This window comes from Leuciscus leuciscus (genome assembly GCF_965113295.1).
Source record: "Leuciscus leuciscus genome assembly, chromosome: 11".
Lineage (NCBI taxonomy): Eukaryota > Metazoa > Chordata > Actinopteri > Cypriniformes > Leuciscidae > Leuciscus > Leuciscus leuciscus.
The window spans coordinates 27,309,621-27,323,781 of NC_138735.1; the positions used below are offsets into that span (position 1 = coordinate 27,309,621).

Sequence of the window (14,161 nt, forward strand, 5' to 3'; positions counted from 1 at the left end):
CAATTCGATTGACGTCAAATTTTGTTTACACTCGCATCCTGACCAATGGAAAAGACCAGATGGAGTCTGTGTATATGCATTTATATTCTGACTTTTGCAAATATTGTAATGTCTGGATCCTGTTTACAGGCTCTCCATTATAGCAAATATGCTGAGTGTGAGGATTAGCATATTACAATATTATTCTGCATATTTCTGCATGTAAATTACTGAGCGGCATACTCTGAATCCATTGTTATGCTTAGACTGAGCAAGCTTGCCATGTGTAGGTAGCATATCCAAAACAAGTCCTTGAATAAAAGGCAGACGAATAATGCAATAACAAAAATCGGTTTATATTTCACATACCTCTGCATGATTGATTACCAGACATTCCCGGATGCGACAGATGCGGTTTAGCTATTTGTCAACAAGGCAACCAATGAGTATCAAAGAAAAGCAGTACCACTAAGACGCACTATGAAGAAATTCAAGAATGAAGTGGAAAATATGGAAAAGCACTGTTAGTGAAACAAACTAAGATTCAATCTTAAAGCTGGACTTTAAAAGGAGGAGCAGCACTTAATCAGAGAGAGGGCCTCCAAACACCATCATGGGGCTTTTAATGTGCCAATAGCCTGACCAAATGTGCTAATCACTTTATTTCTACTGTTGCACTCTGGGAGTTTGTGAGAGCTGTTTTGAGTGTGTTTCTACCTCCTACCATCACCTGAGGGTTGAATGAATAAAAGATTGTACCTGGTCACCAGTGATCGACAGCTGAAATCATATCTCACACATACAGACACAAGATGAGTCACCAACAAAACCACCATAAAACTAATTTGCTCGACAAAACCATCCAAGTATAGCAAATTATTAGCTGCTTTTAGCCACCATTGGCAGGAAATCACTTACAGGCTTTTTGTCTAATTGTTTATTGGTCTCCTACATCGACCTGGAGATTTTTTTTTGCTTCGACTTGCTACAACAATGCATTTTTTGAGGGCTTTCTTACTTGCACTGATCTAGTTGAACTCACTTGACATCTTCTTAACCCCTTTTAGACAACGATTTGCTTAACTGTTTTACAAAATAGTTAAGCAAATCTTTTTTTGTCCATTTGTCAAAACATTTATGTCTGATCCAATGGATTTCACTTTATACATAGATAACACCTGGAACAAGATTAAAACTCTGAAATAGAAGTCACACCAGTAAACAATTAAATCAATTAACTTGGGAAGATGTAGAAGACATTCTGCTGCCATTTTTGGACTATGCAACAGGACTGAATTCAGAAGTAAAGAAAAGAACTGGCTCCCTTTCAATTCATGAGTGTGAATGTGAATTAAAGGGATAGTTCACTTTGAAATTAATTTTTGGTATGTTTTAGCTTACCTCAAGGGCATCCAAGATGTAGGTGTCTTTTTTTCCGCAGTAGTTTCAATTTTTAGATTTTTAGGTCAAACCGTTCTTGTCTGTCAGTCATATAATGCAGGTCGATGGTCATTATCTCAAAGAGCATGCACAGAGTCCAAATTAAAACAATTCATAGATATATACACTAGATGTCGCCTTGTCTACGGCAGTTCATTGGAACGAATGTCTTTAAGGCGACATCTAGTGTGTATATATCTATGCACCAGTCTGCGCACACGTCAGATCAGATCACTTCGACATGGCTGTGTATAAGAGGTAAAAACGATATAAATACTGTTCGTTTTCTCACACAAACCGCTCGTTTCGTGTCTTAGGCCATCAATGTGTACTTACGATGGGGAATTGTTTAATTTGGAAGAAGGGGAATTGTTTTAATTTGGACTCTGTGTATGCTCTTTGAGACAGTGACCATCGACCTGCATTATATGACTGACAGACAAGAACGGTTTGACCTAAAAATATCAAAATTGAAACTACTGCGGAAAAAAAAGACACCTACATCTTGGATGCCCTTGAGGTAAGCTAAAACATACCAAAAATTAATTTCAAAGTGAACTATCCCTTTAAATTGGCCACACCACAAGAAGTTAAACTGGAATTACAGGAAGTGAAAATTAAGCATTCTTCCACCCTGGTTTATAAATGTATTAAATATAAATGTGTATATAAATTAAGCAGAAATCTCCACAGGTGACATTTCAAACAGATCTGTTTGAAAAATAAAATTAAAAAAAATTGTCTGGAAGTTGTCAAGCTATTATCATTTAAAGTTTGTCTTGACAAACATTCTCTTTCTAGTTAAAAATTACACTTATTGCAGTTATATTAATTTCTTTTTAAATTCTACTTTTCCATTCAAATTTCAATTCTGCTTAAATTCAGCAATTTAAAGGACAAGTTCGGTATTTTCCATTGACTTGTATTGTATGTGCTGTGAGGTATGGTATTACTCCGCCGCTGGGCTGGAGTGTCTATTATTCAAGCTCTCAACGGAAGAATGTACGGGTGTGAGGCGTTTGGAAAAATAGGTCCACAGTTTTACAACGAATGGTAAAACACCTGTTGGAAAGCATCTTTTGCAGCAATTTTTGTGTGAGCATATCAGTGAACACCCCTGACCACTCGGTGAGTTTCACGTCTTTGTAAACCAAAGTTTAATGCGTTTTAGGAAGGATTGTTCCAGTGCACCTATGCAGCCATTCTGGAGGTGCGGGGCAAAGCAAAAGAAACCTAAAATTCTCGGGCCAGCAGCATGTGTCCAAATTTCAATCTTTAACCGTTCTATTTCATCAGAAACGATCTGTAAACAGGGCTTTAAGTGTAAAATACCGAACTTGTCCTTTAACTGGAATTTGAAAAGCATTTACATTTCAATTCCAAATGGTGCACAACCCAGCTATGCAATATGCAATAAGTAACTGTACAATGATTTATTTGTTTGACATATGATCAATGTGTTCAAAGCTTGTTTCAATACAACCCAATGAACACTTTGCATTGACAAGCTGTGCTTTTCCTGACAGATGCCGAGATATTTTGGCACAAACCATAAGATTAATCCCTCGGGGAGTTGACCTCTGGTCATAAGAGGCCATTAGGAACAGGCTTACTGTCATTCATACACTGTCACTATTGGCACTCTCTAGCCAACCCACTAAGACATCTGTAATACAACAACAAATAAAAGTTTATGTTAGGCAGAATATGAACTTTAAGATAAATGAGAACCAATGGTGTTTGGCTTCACACTGACAGCATGTTTGAATGGGAAATTAGATTTGAGAAGATAAGTTAAAAACAATGTGTTCAGAAGACCACATTTTTGATACGTTTTATGTGCTTTACAGGGTTGAACAATATCAAAATTCAGTCTGCTACCAATAAATTATAATTATGGTCAATAACCGTTAAATAACACATTACATTTCTATACTATTTTGTCTACATAAAATAAAATTACAAAAAGTAAATAAAAAGTAAATAATACCATTTTAAATACATAATACTAACAAACACAAATTAATTGTCTGAAATGTAAGTTTAGGCATCACAACAATTTAAATTGTGAAAAAATTATTAATTTTAAGACTAAATTTAAGGACGGATTTAGAGATTAATTTTAAGTGTTAGATGCATTTATAATGAATTTGTTAAATGCAAAGCCATGCATTTATAAAAATAGTAAAATTAACATGCACTATTAAAAGTCAGATAAATATTGCCCAATGAATCAATTTAAATATCTGATAACCGATATAGAACCAATATATTATGTAAGAAGTTTCATTACATGGAAAAGAGCAGCATGAACATGCTGTTTAACATCAACTTTTGTGTTCAATGGAGGAACGTGGGTTTGGAAAAATATGAAAAGTAGAAATGATGACAGTTTTATACTGCATGAAATATATGATGTATGCAGGAGCCAAAAGACAAATGACTGCTCAGTTGTCTCTGAATATTACAAGCAATGAAGGGCAAGACATGAGAAAAAAAGTGATGCAGCAGTGGACATCCACACATATAAAAAGCACACTCACCAGACGCATGTCATTTACCAGATAAAAAAAAAAAAAAAAGATAATTGTTTAATGGGGAGTTGGAACACACTCAAAATCTCATTCAGCCGAGAATATCGCTGAAGTCAGCTCAAAAGCAGGAGTGAGACATCCACTCTCGAGAACGATGATTTAAGACGGATCCTGCAGCTAATATGAAAGTGCAAGCATCTAGAGATAGATTTTAAACCTCTGAAAGGGTCGCTTCTCATACGTGCTGAGATATGCTGTAAACACTAAAGGATCATGAAGCTTTGCAGTTTTGCAGCAGCCTCTTGAGACTGCTTACTGAGAGGCGACGGTGAGCATAATGACACTGGCCACACTGCTTGACCCAGGGAATAAATCATCCCACATCTGCAGCCAATCTAACGCAATCTAAATCTGTGTTGCAACTAACAGTAGAACACAGCAGTTTAAACACTTCAGTTACACTGAAAACATTTCTGTGTAGGATTTACTTGAATTGAATGCAATCTATCTAATTGAAACAATTTTCACTCCAAAAATGCTAGAAAATGTCAAATAATTACAGAGAAATCGCAAGTAACATTGAATTAAAATGGGAAGTTTTGAAGTAGAATGACTGAAGAAGTATTATCTTGGAAAACATATTCATATTCATAATAACATTCAAGATGTTTGGTCAGTGTTTTATTAGAATTTACTGTAATGCCATACCAGTTACCACAGCTATTTATGGCAAAAAAACAGATTAAAATGTAGCAAAATACGAAAAGAAAAATAAACAAAATTAAATTCACAGAAGTTGCGATAGTCTTTTTAAAAATTGCGATAATTTTTTCTTCCCAATTGTGACATATTGAGTGAAACGGGCGGGGAAAAATGCAGGGCGGGACTTGATTTTGTCTATTTGGAATTGATTGGATGGTTTTGGTCTGCTATTGGTGGATATCATGTGAGTGACAGGTTTTACACATCATCAGAGAAGAGAAGAGAAGAGATCTTGTTGCAAGAGGGAGGGGAAGTTATTTTGATTAATTCTGACCACAACTGTATATATATACACATTTAAACTAGTATTAAATACTTTAATAGTATATAAATAATACTAAAATAAGACTGCTCTCAGGAAATGCATTCTTCAAAGAAATTGAAAAAATTACTAAAGAAGGTCTGGACAAAACATACAGATTAACTAACAGAATGCATTAACACAAATACTGATGACGAGGCCTTCTATCAAGTAATCACATACTGTATGTTTGGTAATGGTTTTTTCTTGCAAAGGTAAAAAAAAAAATGTCTGCTGTAAATAGATAAAGCCGAGGAGAAAAGAAAGGATAAACCACCTTTCTTAGAAGTGGAGAGAAGTCTTAAACCTGAGGGTGCACATCAGTCTTGCCGTACAATGAACTTGTCAGATTGGAGGGACTGTGAAATTGAAAATATCAAAAGGTCTCGTCCAGTAACAAAAAAACGTGAAATTGAACACGAGGAGGAATACCCTGCAGCACACAAATCGCTGGTCACAAGCTGGAAAGCAGAGCAAACCTTTATGTTCAAACCTTAAAAAACAGACAGACCAGGTAAGTGCTATTACAATTCAAATGAATTGTGCAAATAAATGCACCGAGATGTGCTAAACTGAGACATGCACACCTACAAAGAAATGTAAACATAAATAGATACGCAATTTAAAAAGATTAATATTCTAAATACAGTTCTTTACTCAGCCAGGCAGATGTATGTGATTTTCTTATTTGCTTATGATGCCCTGACTTAATTCAAGCAATTCACACTGCAATTTTATCAAACTGTTGGCTGACTGCACAGGATGACCTTTTACAGCGAAAGGCAGTCCAAACATATGAGTCACTTTGTAATCATATACACAACACTCATGCTTATCACTCAGGGATGAAGGTATAAAAAAACAAGATAATAAATGGCTGTTCTATCAGTGCATTCTATCAGTCAGCGCCAGCAGAACCGGATCTTTCTTTACATGGTCTCTCCTGAGAGACAACACCTTTGGGGAACCTCCCAGATGCACCATCTCTGGGTAAAGTGGGTCATCATAATCACAGTCAACAGGACTAAAAGTCTTTTACACAGTTCTGTGATTTGTATTGATGGTTTATTGAGTGTGTGCCACATCTCCTGCTGATGCAGTGCTGCATAGGCAACAAAACCGGATCAATGATCATGAACATGAAGGAAACACTCAACTTGATATTTAAAATGCCCCTATTATAATGTATTTTAAAGGTTTCTAATTTTGGTTTGGATGTCACCTAGAATAGGTTTACATGCTTCCAAGGTCAAAAAAACACTTATTTTCTCATAATATACATTGCAGCATTACCGGTTTTCTCACAGTGTCTGAAAAGGTTCAATAAAGGATTCAGTCTCTCTAAATGCCGCATTTCCCCGAGCCTACTCTGCACTGATTGGTCAGATGGCCCAGTCTGTTGTGATTGGTCGACCACTCACAAGGTTTCAGACTCTAACCTCAGGGCTGCGTTCAGCCGAGACAAAACGTTGCACAACGTTTTTTAAACAGAAACGGTGACGCGTTGAACACACTGTTCTGATGACGCAAGAGTTGCAACTATGGCAGCTGAGAAGGCCATTCTTTGTGTTCTTTGTGAAGAATTTTCAGAGCCTGATGAAGTCGGTATAAATATGTGTTTAATACTACAAAATATGCCCGATGTTACAGTTACTGCACTTGCCGCCCAGAACGAAAGAGAACATCCCAATCGAGTGAAGGGATTGCTGAAACTGAAATGGAAGCACACATCTTACCTAATTCAGACTAAAACACATCTATTTAGCCTCACATACTGACTTTATTTGTAGTTCATACTGTTTTAATACCCTGTATTTTCTTTCTCATTTTTAGGAAAAGCTCTTAATTACCATTGTTTATTTCTATACCAAATGTCATACACTTGCAATGAAGCTAAAAATATAAACAACTACATCATTATGTTGATATCCTATTTTTTACAATAAAACTTACGACAAACATGTCTTCTAATATCCTCAGTTGTTGCGTATACCGAGCTGCATCGAACACATTTGTAAATTACTTTCCTTGAACCCATTGTGCGAGTTCACTTTAATACCGCGTGCTTTATATACATGTTGCTGCTGATTGGACTGCAGTTCTGACACACCCACCAAACAAGAGAAAACGTATCTCAAACCGGTGCACACCGGTGCACGCCGTTTCCAGGAAACATGACGTTCAACCCGGAAACCGTAGCAAAACGTTGCGCACCGTTTTGAACTTGAACGTGCCCCTGGTTTCACAGACAAGGCTTAAGTTTAGTCCCAGGTTAAAATGCATGTCTATAGCACTGACAGGTTAAGATATGTCAAGGCTTAAGCCTTGTCTGTGAAACCGGGGGATAATATTTTCACAATGGCACTTGATTGACAGCACTCGCATATAATACACACTACAACAAAACTCAATTATTTACTAGTTAGGCCAGTAAAGTAGGCTCTCCTGAAGTTCAAAATTGTAAAAGTAGCACAGATATTAGCCTCTCATAATTTGCTGTGCTGTAATGAGTATCTGCAGGTGCAGCTCTTTAACATAATTGGCATATTATGCCGGAAGCTAATTAACTGTAGGCGTGACGAGCAATTTGCATCCTTTCACCACCTGAACCTTGTCTCTTCTTTGGCCAGATGTTTTATGGATTTCAAAAGTGATATTTGGTGTAACTATGGCTGAATCTACAGAAAGCAGCAATAAACAAATGAAAAATGAAGTCCTGACTGCCATTTTAAATAGAGCGAAAAATAAAAATCAAATCAAACAACGGCATGAAATATAATGCGCAAAAACTCCCAGCAATGTAACAGAACACTGGATATCAAACGGCACACTATTCTGAGACTACTTCTTTTTTTTTTATAATATGCAAAACACTGTAAAATGTAACAACATACTTCATTTTGAAACATGACACCGCTAGGTTGAATGTTTAATTCATCAATATCAGTAACCAGTTATCATCTTGGAAATTAAAACATACATTTTTAATGCAGTTTTGTAACAGTGTCTTAACCTTGTCATTTAATCATTTAATTAGTTAAAAATTATTCCTGGGTCATTCATCATGGAAGATAAAAAGTCAAGATCATTCATTGTGCAATATTCCTCCTATGGCAGTATGATCTCTTTAGTTTTATAAACAAGGAAAAGAACGAGTTAAATAAATGTTATCTGCGTATTTGTTATGGTTTAGTTCATAGTTCAAAAATGTAATTATGTCATAATTTACTCACCCTCATGTTTTTCCAAACCTGTATAAGTTTCATTCTTCTGCTGAACACTAAAGGAGATATTTTGAAGAATGTCGGTAACCAAACGGTTGATGGACCCCATTGACTTCCATAGTAATATGGGGAAGAAGAAGAAAAAAAACCTCATACAGGTTTGAAACAACATGAGGGTGAGTAATACAATTATTTATTAATTATTATTTATAATAAAATAAAACGACTTGAACGCTTACTGGATATCCTGAAGGCTGAGTGAGTGAGTGGTGATCTGACTTCCGTTCGCCACGCGAGATTGAGAGCAGACGCTTTCCAATTAGTGTACACTTCCGTACACGTCATAAATGGCTGATGAAGGCCTGCTGAAGACCTGCCGAAGCGGCAAACACGTAGCTGAAAGCAACAAATATTGCCTAGTGTTATTAATAAAAAGAAAAATCCAGTATGACTAATGAAGGAGCAAAAAAAAAAGGAAAAGTACCAGGAGACAAAAAACCAACTAAACGGAGAGCAAAGAGGAGGGAAACTTATGCAGTGTATATCTACAAAGTTTTGAAGCAGGTAGGTGAGTTTTCATAAATCATAAAGATTATCGAAGAATACCTTTCAAACGGATGATTCCTACTGTAAATGTTGTTGATGACCTGCGTTTGACGCCACGTGCAATCGCGATGGACTCGTGAATGAATCGTTCTTATGAGTCGAATCTTTTCGATGTATCGGTTGAATCGCTCCGAGAGGTTCTCGAGTCATGCGTCTTTTTGACTCGCTGAACAAAGAACCGTTTGTTTTAGATCTGTCCGATTCGGGAACCAATGTTTACAACTTGATTAGCCTATCATTTTAGTCAATTAATACCCACAAGAAAACGAAATTGTTTTTATGTAAAAAAAAATATTGGTATATCATAAGAACCTTTTCATCCAATAAATGTAAGTATATTTTATAATGTAACTTATATCCAGGTTCTAAATGGCATTATTCATATAATCCATAGAATTATTGCTGAGACACAACACTTCAATAAACACTTTGTCTAATAAATACGGCTGTCAAATCGATTAATCGCATCCAATATCTGTGTGTGTGTGTGTGTGTGTGTGTGTGTGTGTGTGTGTGTGTGTGTGTGTGTGTGTGTGTGTGTGTGTGTGTGTGTGCGCATTCCACCATAGGTTCATCCAGACACTGGTATCTCCAGCAGGGCCATGAGCATCATGAACTCGTTTGTTAATGACGTGTTCGAGCGCATCGCTACAGAGGCGTCCCGGCTGGCGCACTATAACAAGCGCTCCACCATCACGAGCAGAGAGGTGCAGACCGCAGTCAGGCTCCTGCTGCCCGGGGAACTCGCCAAACACGCCGTGTCAGAGGGAACCAAGGCCGTCACCAAATACACCAGCTCCAAGTGATCACCTGAGAGCTGCCCAAGGGGTGGGAGTCTTTTCAACTAATCAAAAAAAAATATGAAAAAGGCCATGTTTGCAATCACTATTCAATATTAATAAATGCACACAGAAAATTGGGTGGAACCGGTATTCGTTATTCTGGTTTAGAAAGACAATCTCTTTGCTCAGGCTTATTTGCGAGTGCAGAAGAACACAGCACTAAAGGATAGAATGGTATTCGATTATACGCAAATGTACAATGTATACCATACTACAAAACATGGAAACAACTGATTTTTGCTGATTAAATGTTGCTGTTATAGAATATTGCCATGCTGTTACCATCGTACTACTGGGGCCGGTTTTACAAAGATAGACTTTGACTATGGCTTAGATATAGTAGATAGTCAGACTTCAGATAGACATCTAAATCAGACCGTTGCACAAATCACTTAAGACTCTGACTATCTTAAGTAGGACTACACTGCAATGCATTCTGGGTAAATTAAGACACTTTTCAAAACAAAAAACATGGCGGATCGAGTAGCTGCATTCAACCACTCAGTGCAGTTTACCCCAGCGGAAAATGTGTGTGTTTTGGAGGAGTATAATAGTTACAAGGACATTTTACTTGGGGAAATTTAGTGGAGAATGTAGTAACAAGAAGAAATGTTTAAATTATGAGCCATTTTCCCTTTTCTTTTGGCTGTTATGTAACTGATTGTTACTGCTGGTTGCCAAGGTAACAGAGTCTTAGACCTAAGTTAGCCTGGGGGTAAGGTGTCTAATGTTTTTGGTCTAAATGAAGTCTTTATTTTTGTGAAAGTCTAACTTGCATTAGACTAGTCTATGAGCACATTTTAGACTTGTCTAACACTATAGACCGGTCTAAAATAGCTTTGTGAAACCGGCCCCTGAATATTCTTTACATGATTGTTAGTTTTATTAAAGGATAATTTCACCCAAAAATTTAAATTCTGTCATTAATTACTCACCCTCATGTCGTTCATCTTCAGAACACAAATGAAGATATTTTTGATGAAATCTGTGAGCTTTCTGTCCCTCCATTGACAGCTACGCAACTACCACTTTGACTCTTCAAAAAGTTAATAAAGAGATCGTAAAACTAATTCATATGAATTGAGCGGTTTAGTCCAAATTTTCTGAAGAGACTCGATCGCTTTATATGATGAATAGATTGAGTTTAGGCTTTAATTCACATATATACATTCATCAACTCACACATCAGTTGTGGTAAACAAGCTCAAGCATTATTTCTGCGATAACCAATGAGGTTCATTCTCATGTGTTGTGCAGCACGTTTGAGCTTCAGCAAGAACCAATGAGGTTCATTCTCGTGTTTCGCATCACGTTTGAGCTTCAGCAAGAACCAATGAGGTTCATTCTCGTGTTACACATCAAGATTGAGCTTCAGCGAGAACCAATGAGGTTTGTTCTTGTGCGTTAGGCAGCTTCGGTTGAGGTGTTTATGTCCGCTGATCAATTTTTAAAAGGGAATTAAAGCCTAAATTAAATCTGTTCATCATATAAAGTGATCAAGTCTCTTCAGAAAATTGGGAATAAACCATTCAATTCATATGGATTAGTTTTACGATCTCTTTATGAACTTTTTGATGAGTCAAAGTGGTAGTTGTGTAGCTGTCAATGGAGGGACAGAAAGCTCTCAGATTTCATCAAAAATATCTTCATTTGTGTTCTGAAGATGAACGAAAGTCTTACGAGTTTGGAACGACATGAGGGTGAGTAATTAATGACAAAACTTTAATTTTTGGGTGAACTATCCCTTTAAGATTCTTCATCTCAATATGTATTGAGGGTATCATTGGGCTAAAATGTGACTTAATGGCCAAGGAAAGTCAAAGTTTCTCATTCAAGCTGCTATTTTGTTCTGAACTTCTTAAAGGTTTTATAGCTTAGCCATAGTGATCGCATACAGTTTGGAGTGTATAATATCTTGCAAATCAGGACATGAATATCTCAATTTACCCTCAGGGATCAATAAAGTGCATCTTTCTGTTATGTGCCGAGATCTTTCACACTGTAGTGTTGTATTTTCGCCACTAGATGGAGTCATTTCAACACTATTGAGACCTGAGCAACTCACAGAATATAATTTAGACTTTTTCATGAGGTACTGAGTCAAATAGTCACAGACTGGAACGGATAGGAGCAACACTTTCATTTGCCATGTGCATGAGTTTGTTTTCCACACTGGATTAATTTTACATGGGAAAGTTTTTTTTTTTTTTTTTAGTTGAATTTAATGAACAAACAGCACAATTACACCACAAAGCCATTTTAATTTCTCTGTACTTCAAACAAAAGAAACCACAGTGAATAAAAAACTTCATGGGAATGTTTGTGCTCAACGTTTTTGCAACAAAGTTATGACAGGACAATTGGACATATCTTTCACCTGATATATTCTGGCAAAATTATTTTGATATTCCTATTATATTTTTATGTAGCAAACATTATGATACATAATATGTCATTTTTGATTGATATTTTAAATATTTGTAAGTGCAACATTTTCTTACTAAATGCATGGGAAAAATGCCCAACTGTATAGCTACAAAACTAATCACACATACCATAAGGTGCTAGCAAATTGTAATGAATAACTTTTACATAAATGCTGACAAATGTTCAATTTGAACTGCAGTAATTGGATTTTCCAACATGACTCCCTGTGAAGCGTATTTATGGACATGAAATTATATATATGGTGAGACTGAGAGACAAAGCTACGGGTCACATGCATTGTGAGAGACTCATGCATCTGAGAAACCATAATGAGAAGCATTAAATAGACCTACAATTTTATTTTTGTATTTAAAAAGCTCATACTGGTATAATAATTTGTCCATTTTACAGTCTAGTAGCTGACCAATGAAGTATTTCACAGGAGGAAGCTTTGGTGAAAACAAATCATGTTTTGCCCTTCATTAATCAGGGAAATCTGAGGAATTCTGGTGTTCTGTATTCCCAGCCCTCCCTCTCTGGCTCCTACGATAAGCCTTACTGATGATCTTATATATGCTAATGATGGCATGTCTATGGACATATTACAGCAGCGAGGGTGATGGTGTCATTAATGACAACGTCTTAAGCGTTATCGTCATCATCACCATGTTCCCCTTGATCTTGCGGTTCCCTCATAGATCCCCATGCGCTCATTTCATTTTTGCACACACTCTCCCTCTCTCTCTCTCTCTTTTGGGTGGTATAAGCACATTACGGATGGGGACATTAGTAACTAATGCAGGCGCTGGGCCCCGCATTGTTTTGGTGCACAAGTACATCATTAGAAAATGTTCTACTTGGCAGGGAAGCGTGTATTAACTCGGCTCGCAATAAAATGAGGTTGTGATCAATTGTTAAAGTTATCGAGAGCTATTAGGTTGAAATATGAACCTCTCAATTGCCATAATGAAGAGGGTGCCCGGTCGTACACAATCAACAGAGCAACATACACCGCGCATTGTGGGTTCTGGGCGCTCGAAAGAACGAGAGAAAGCAATTTTGCAGAAAGAAAATGCAACCGCGTCGCCCTAACCTCATTACAAATTTCACCTCATTACTAAATTTCAATAATCTACTCAAAACGTTAGGACCAACCGGCTATAAAACAGAATTGCGAGCTTTTTTTGAGCAACGGGACAATGCGGCTATCATAAACGCCAATCTCGTGAAGAATTACGCCTCATAATGCCAGCTAACTTTTGATGTCGGTGCCAACGTTGACTCACGATTTTGGCAAACTTGCCGCATAAAATTAATTTTATATAATATTCTCTACTGAGGCATATTAATGAGTCTCAGTCTCAGAAATTCAATTAATCCGTCAAAGTTAATGTTTCAGAACTGAACAGAGCCAAATCTGGAGGATAGCAATGGAAGACGCAACATTAAAGTTGATACTGTATTGTTGAATCAACTCAAAAGTGTACAACACCTTCTGCTGCAGGTTCTGTTTGGAAAAATTCTGAATAATGACTAGGCATGACCAATATTTGCTCATCTGGGCATCTTACCATTTAAAAGTTTGAGGTCAGTAACTTTTTTTTTTTTTAAAGAAATTATTACTTTTATTCAGCAAGGATGCATTACATTGATCTAAAGCAATAGTGAAGATATCGTGTTACAAAAGATTTCTATTCCATATAAAATGGGGTTCCACGAAAATAGCAGCTTTCAACATTGATAAAATAATAAGAAATGTTTCTTGAGCAGAAAAACGGCGTACTAGAATGATTTCTGAAGGATCATGTGGCACTGAAGACTGGAGTAATGATGCTGAAAATTCAGCTTTGCATCACAGAAATAAATTAAATTTTGAAATATATTAAAATACAAAACAGTTATTTTAAGTTGTAATAATATTTCACAATGTTACTGTATTTTTGATCAAATAAATGCAGCCTTGGTGAGCAAAATATTACTGATCCTAAACTTTTGAACAGTATGTCTTTGTGTCATGACTATTCCGATCCCTAAGCGGTGTTTATT

The 14,161-nt window shown here is 36.6% G+C and overlaps 1 protein-coding gene across 1 annotated transcript; it reads left to right on the forward strand.

Annotated features, from left to right (window-relative positions):
- The first annotated feature begins 8,629 nt into the window (after window positions 1-8,629).
- h2bk1 (H2B.K variant histone 1) lies at window positions 8,630-9,902 on the forward strand. The gene is made up of 2 exons (XM_082184268.1): window positions 8,630-8,804; window positions 9,416-9,902. The coding sequence occupies exons 1-2, from the start codon at window positions 8,688-8,690 to the stop codon at window positions 9,650-9,652; spliced, it is 354 nt and encodes a 117-aa protein (XP_082040394.1). The 5' UTR covers window positions 8,630-8,687; the 3' UTR covers window positions 9,653-9,902.
- Window positions 9,903-14,161: the final 4,259 nt, after the last annotated feature.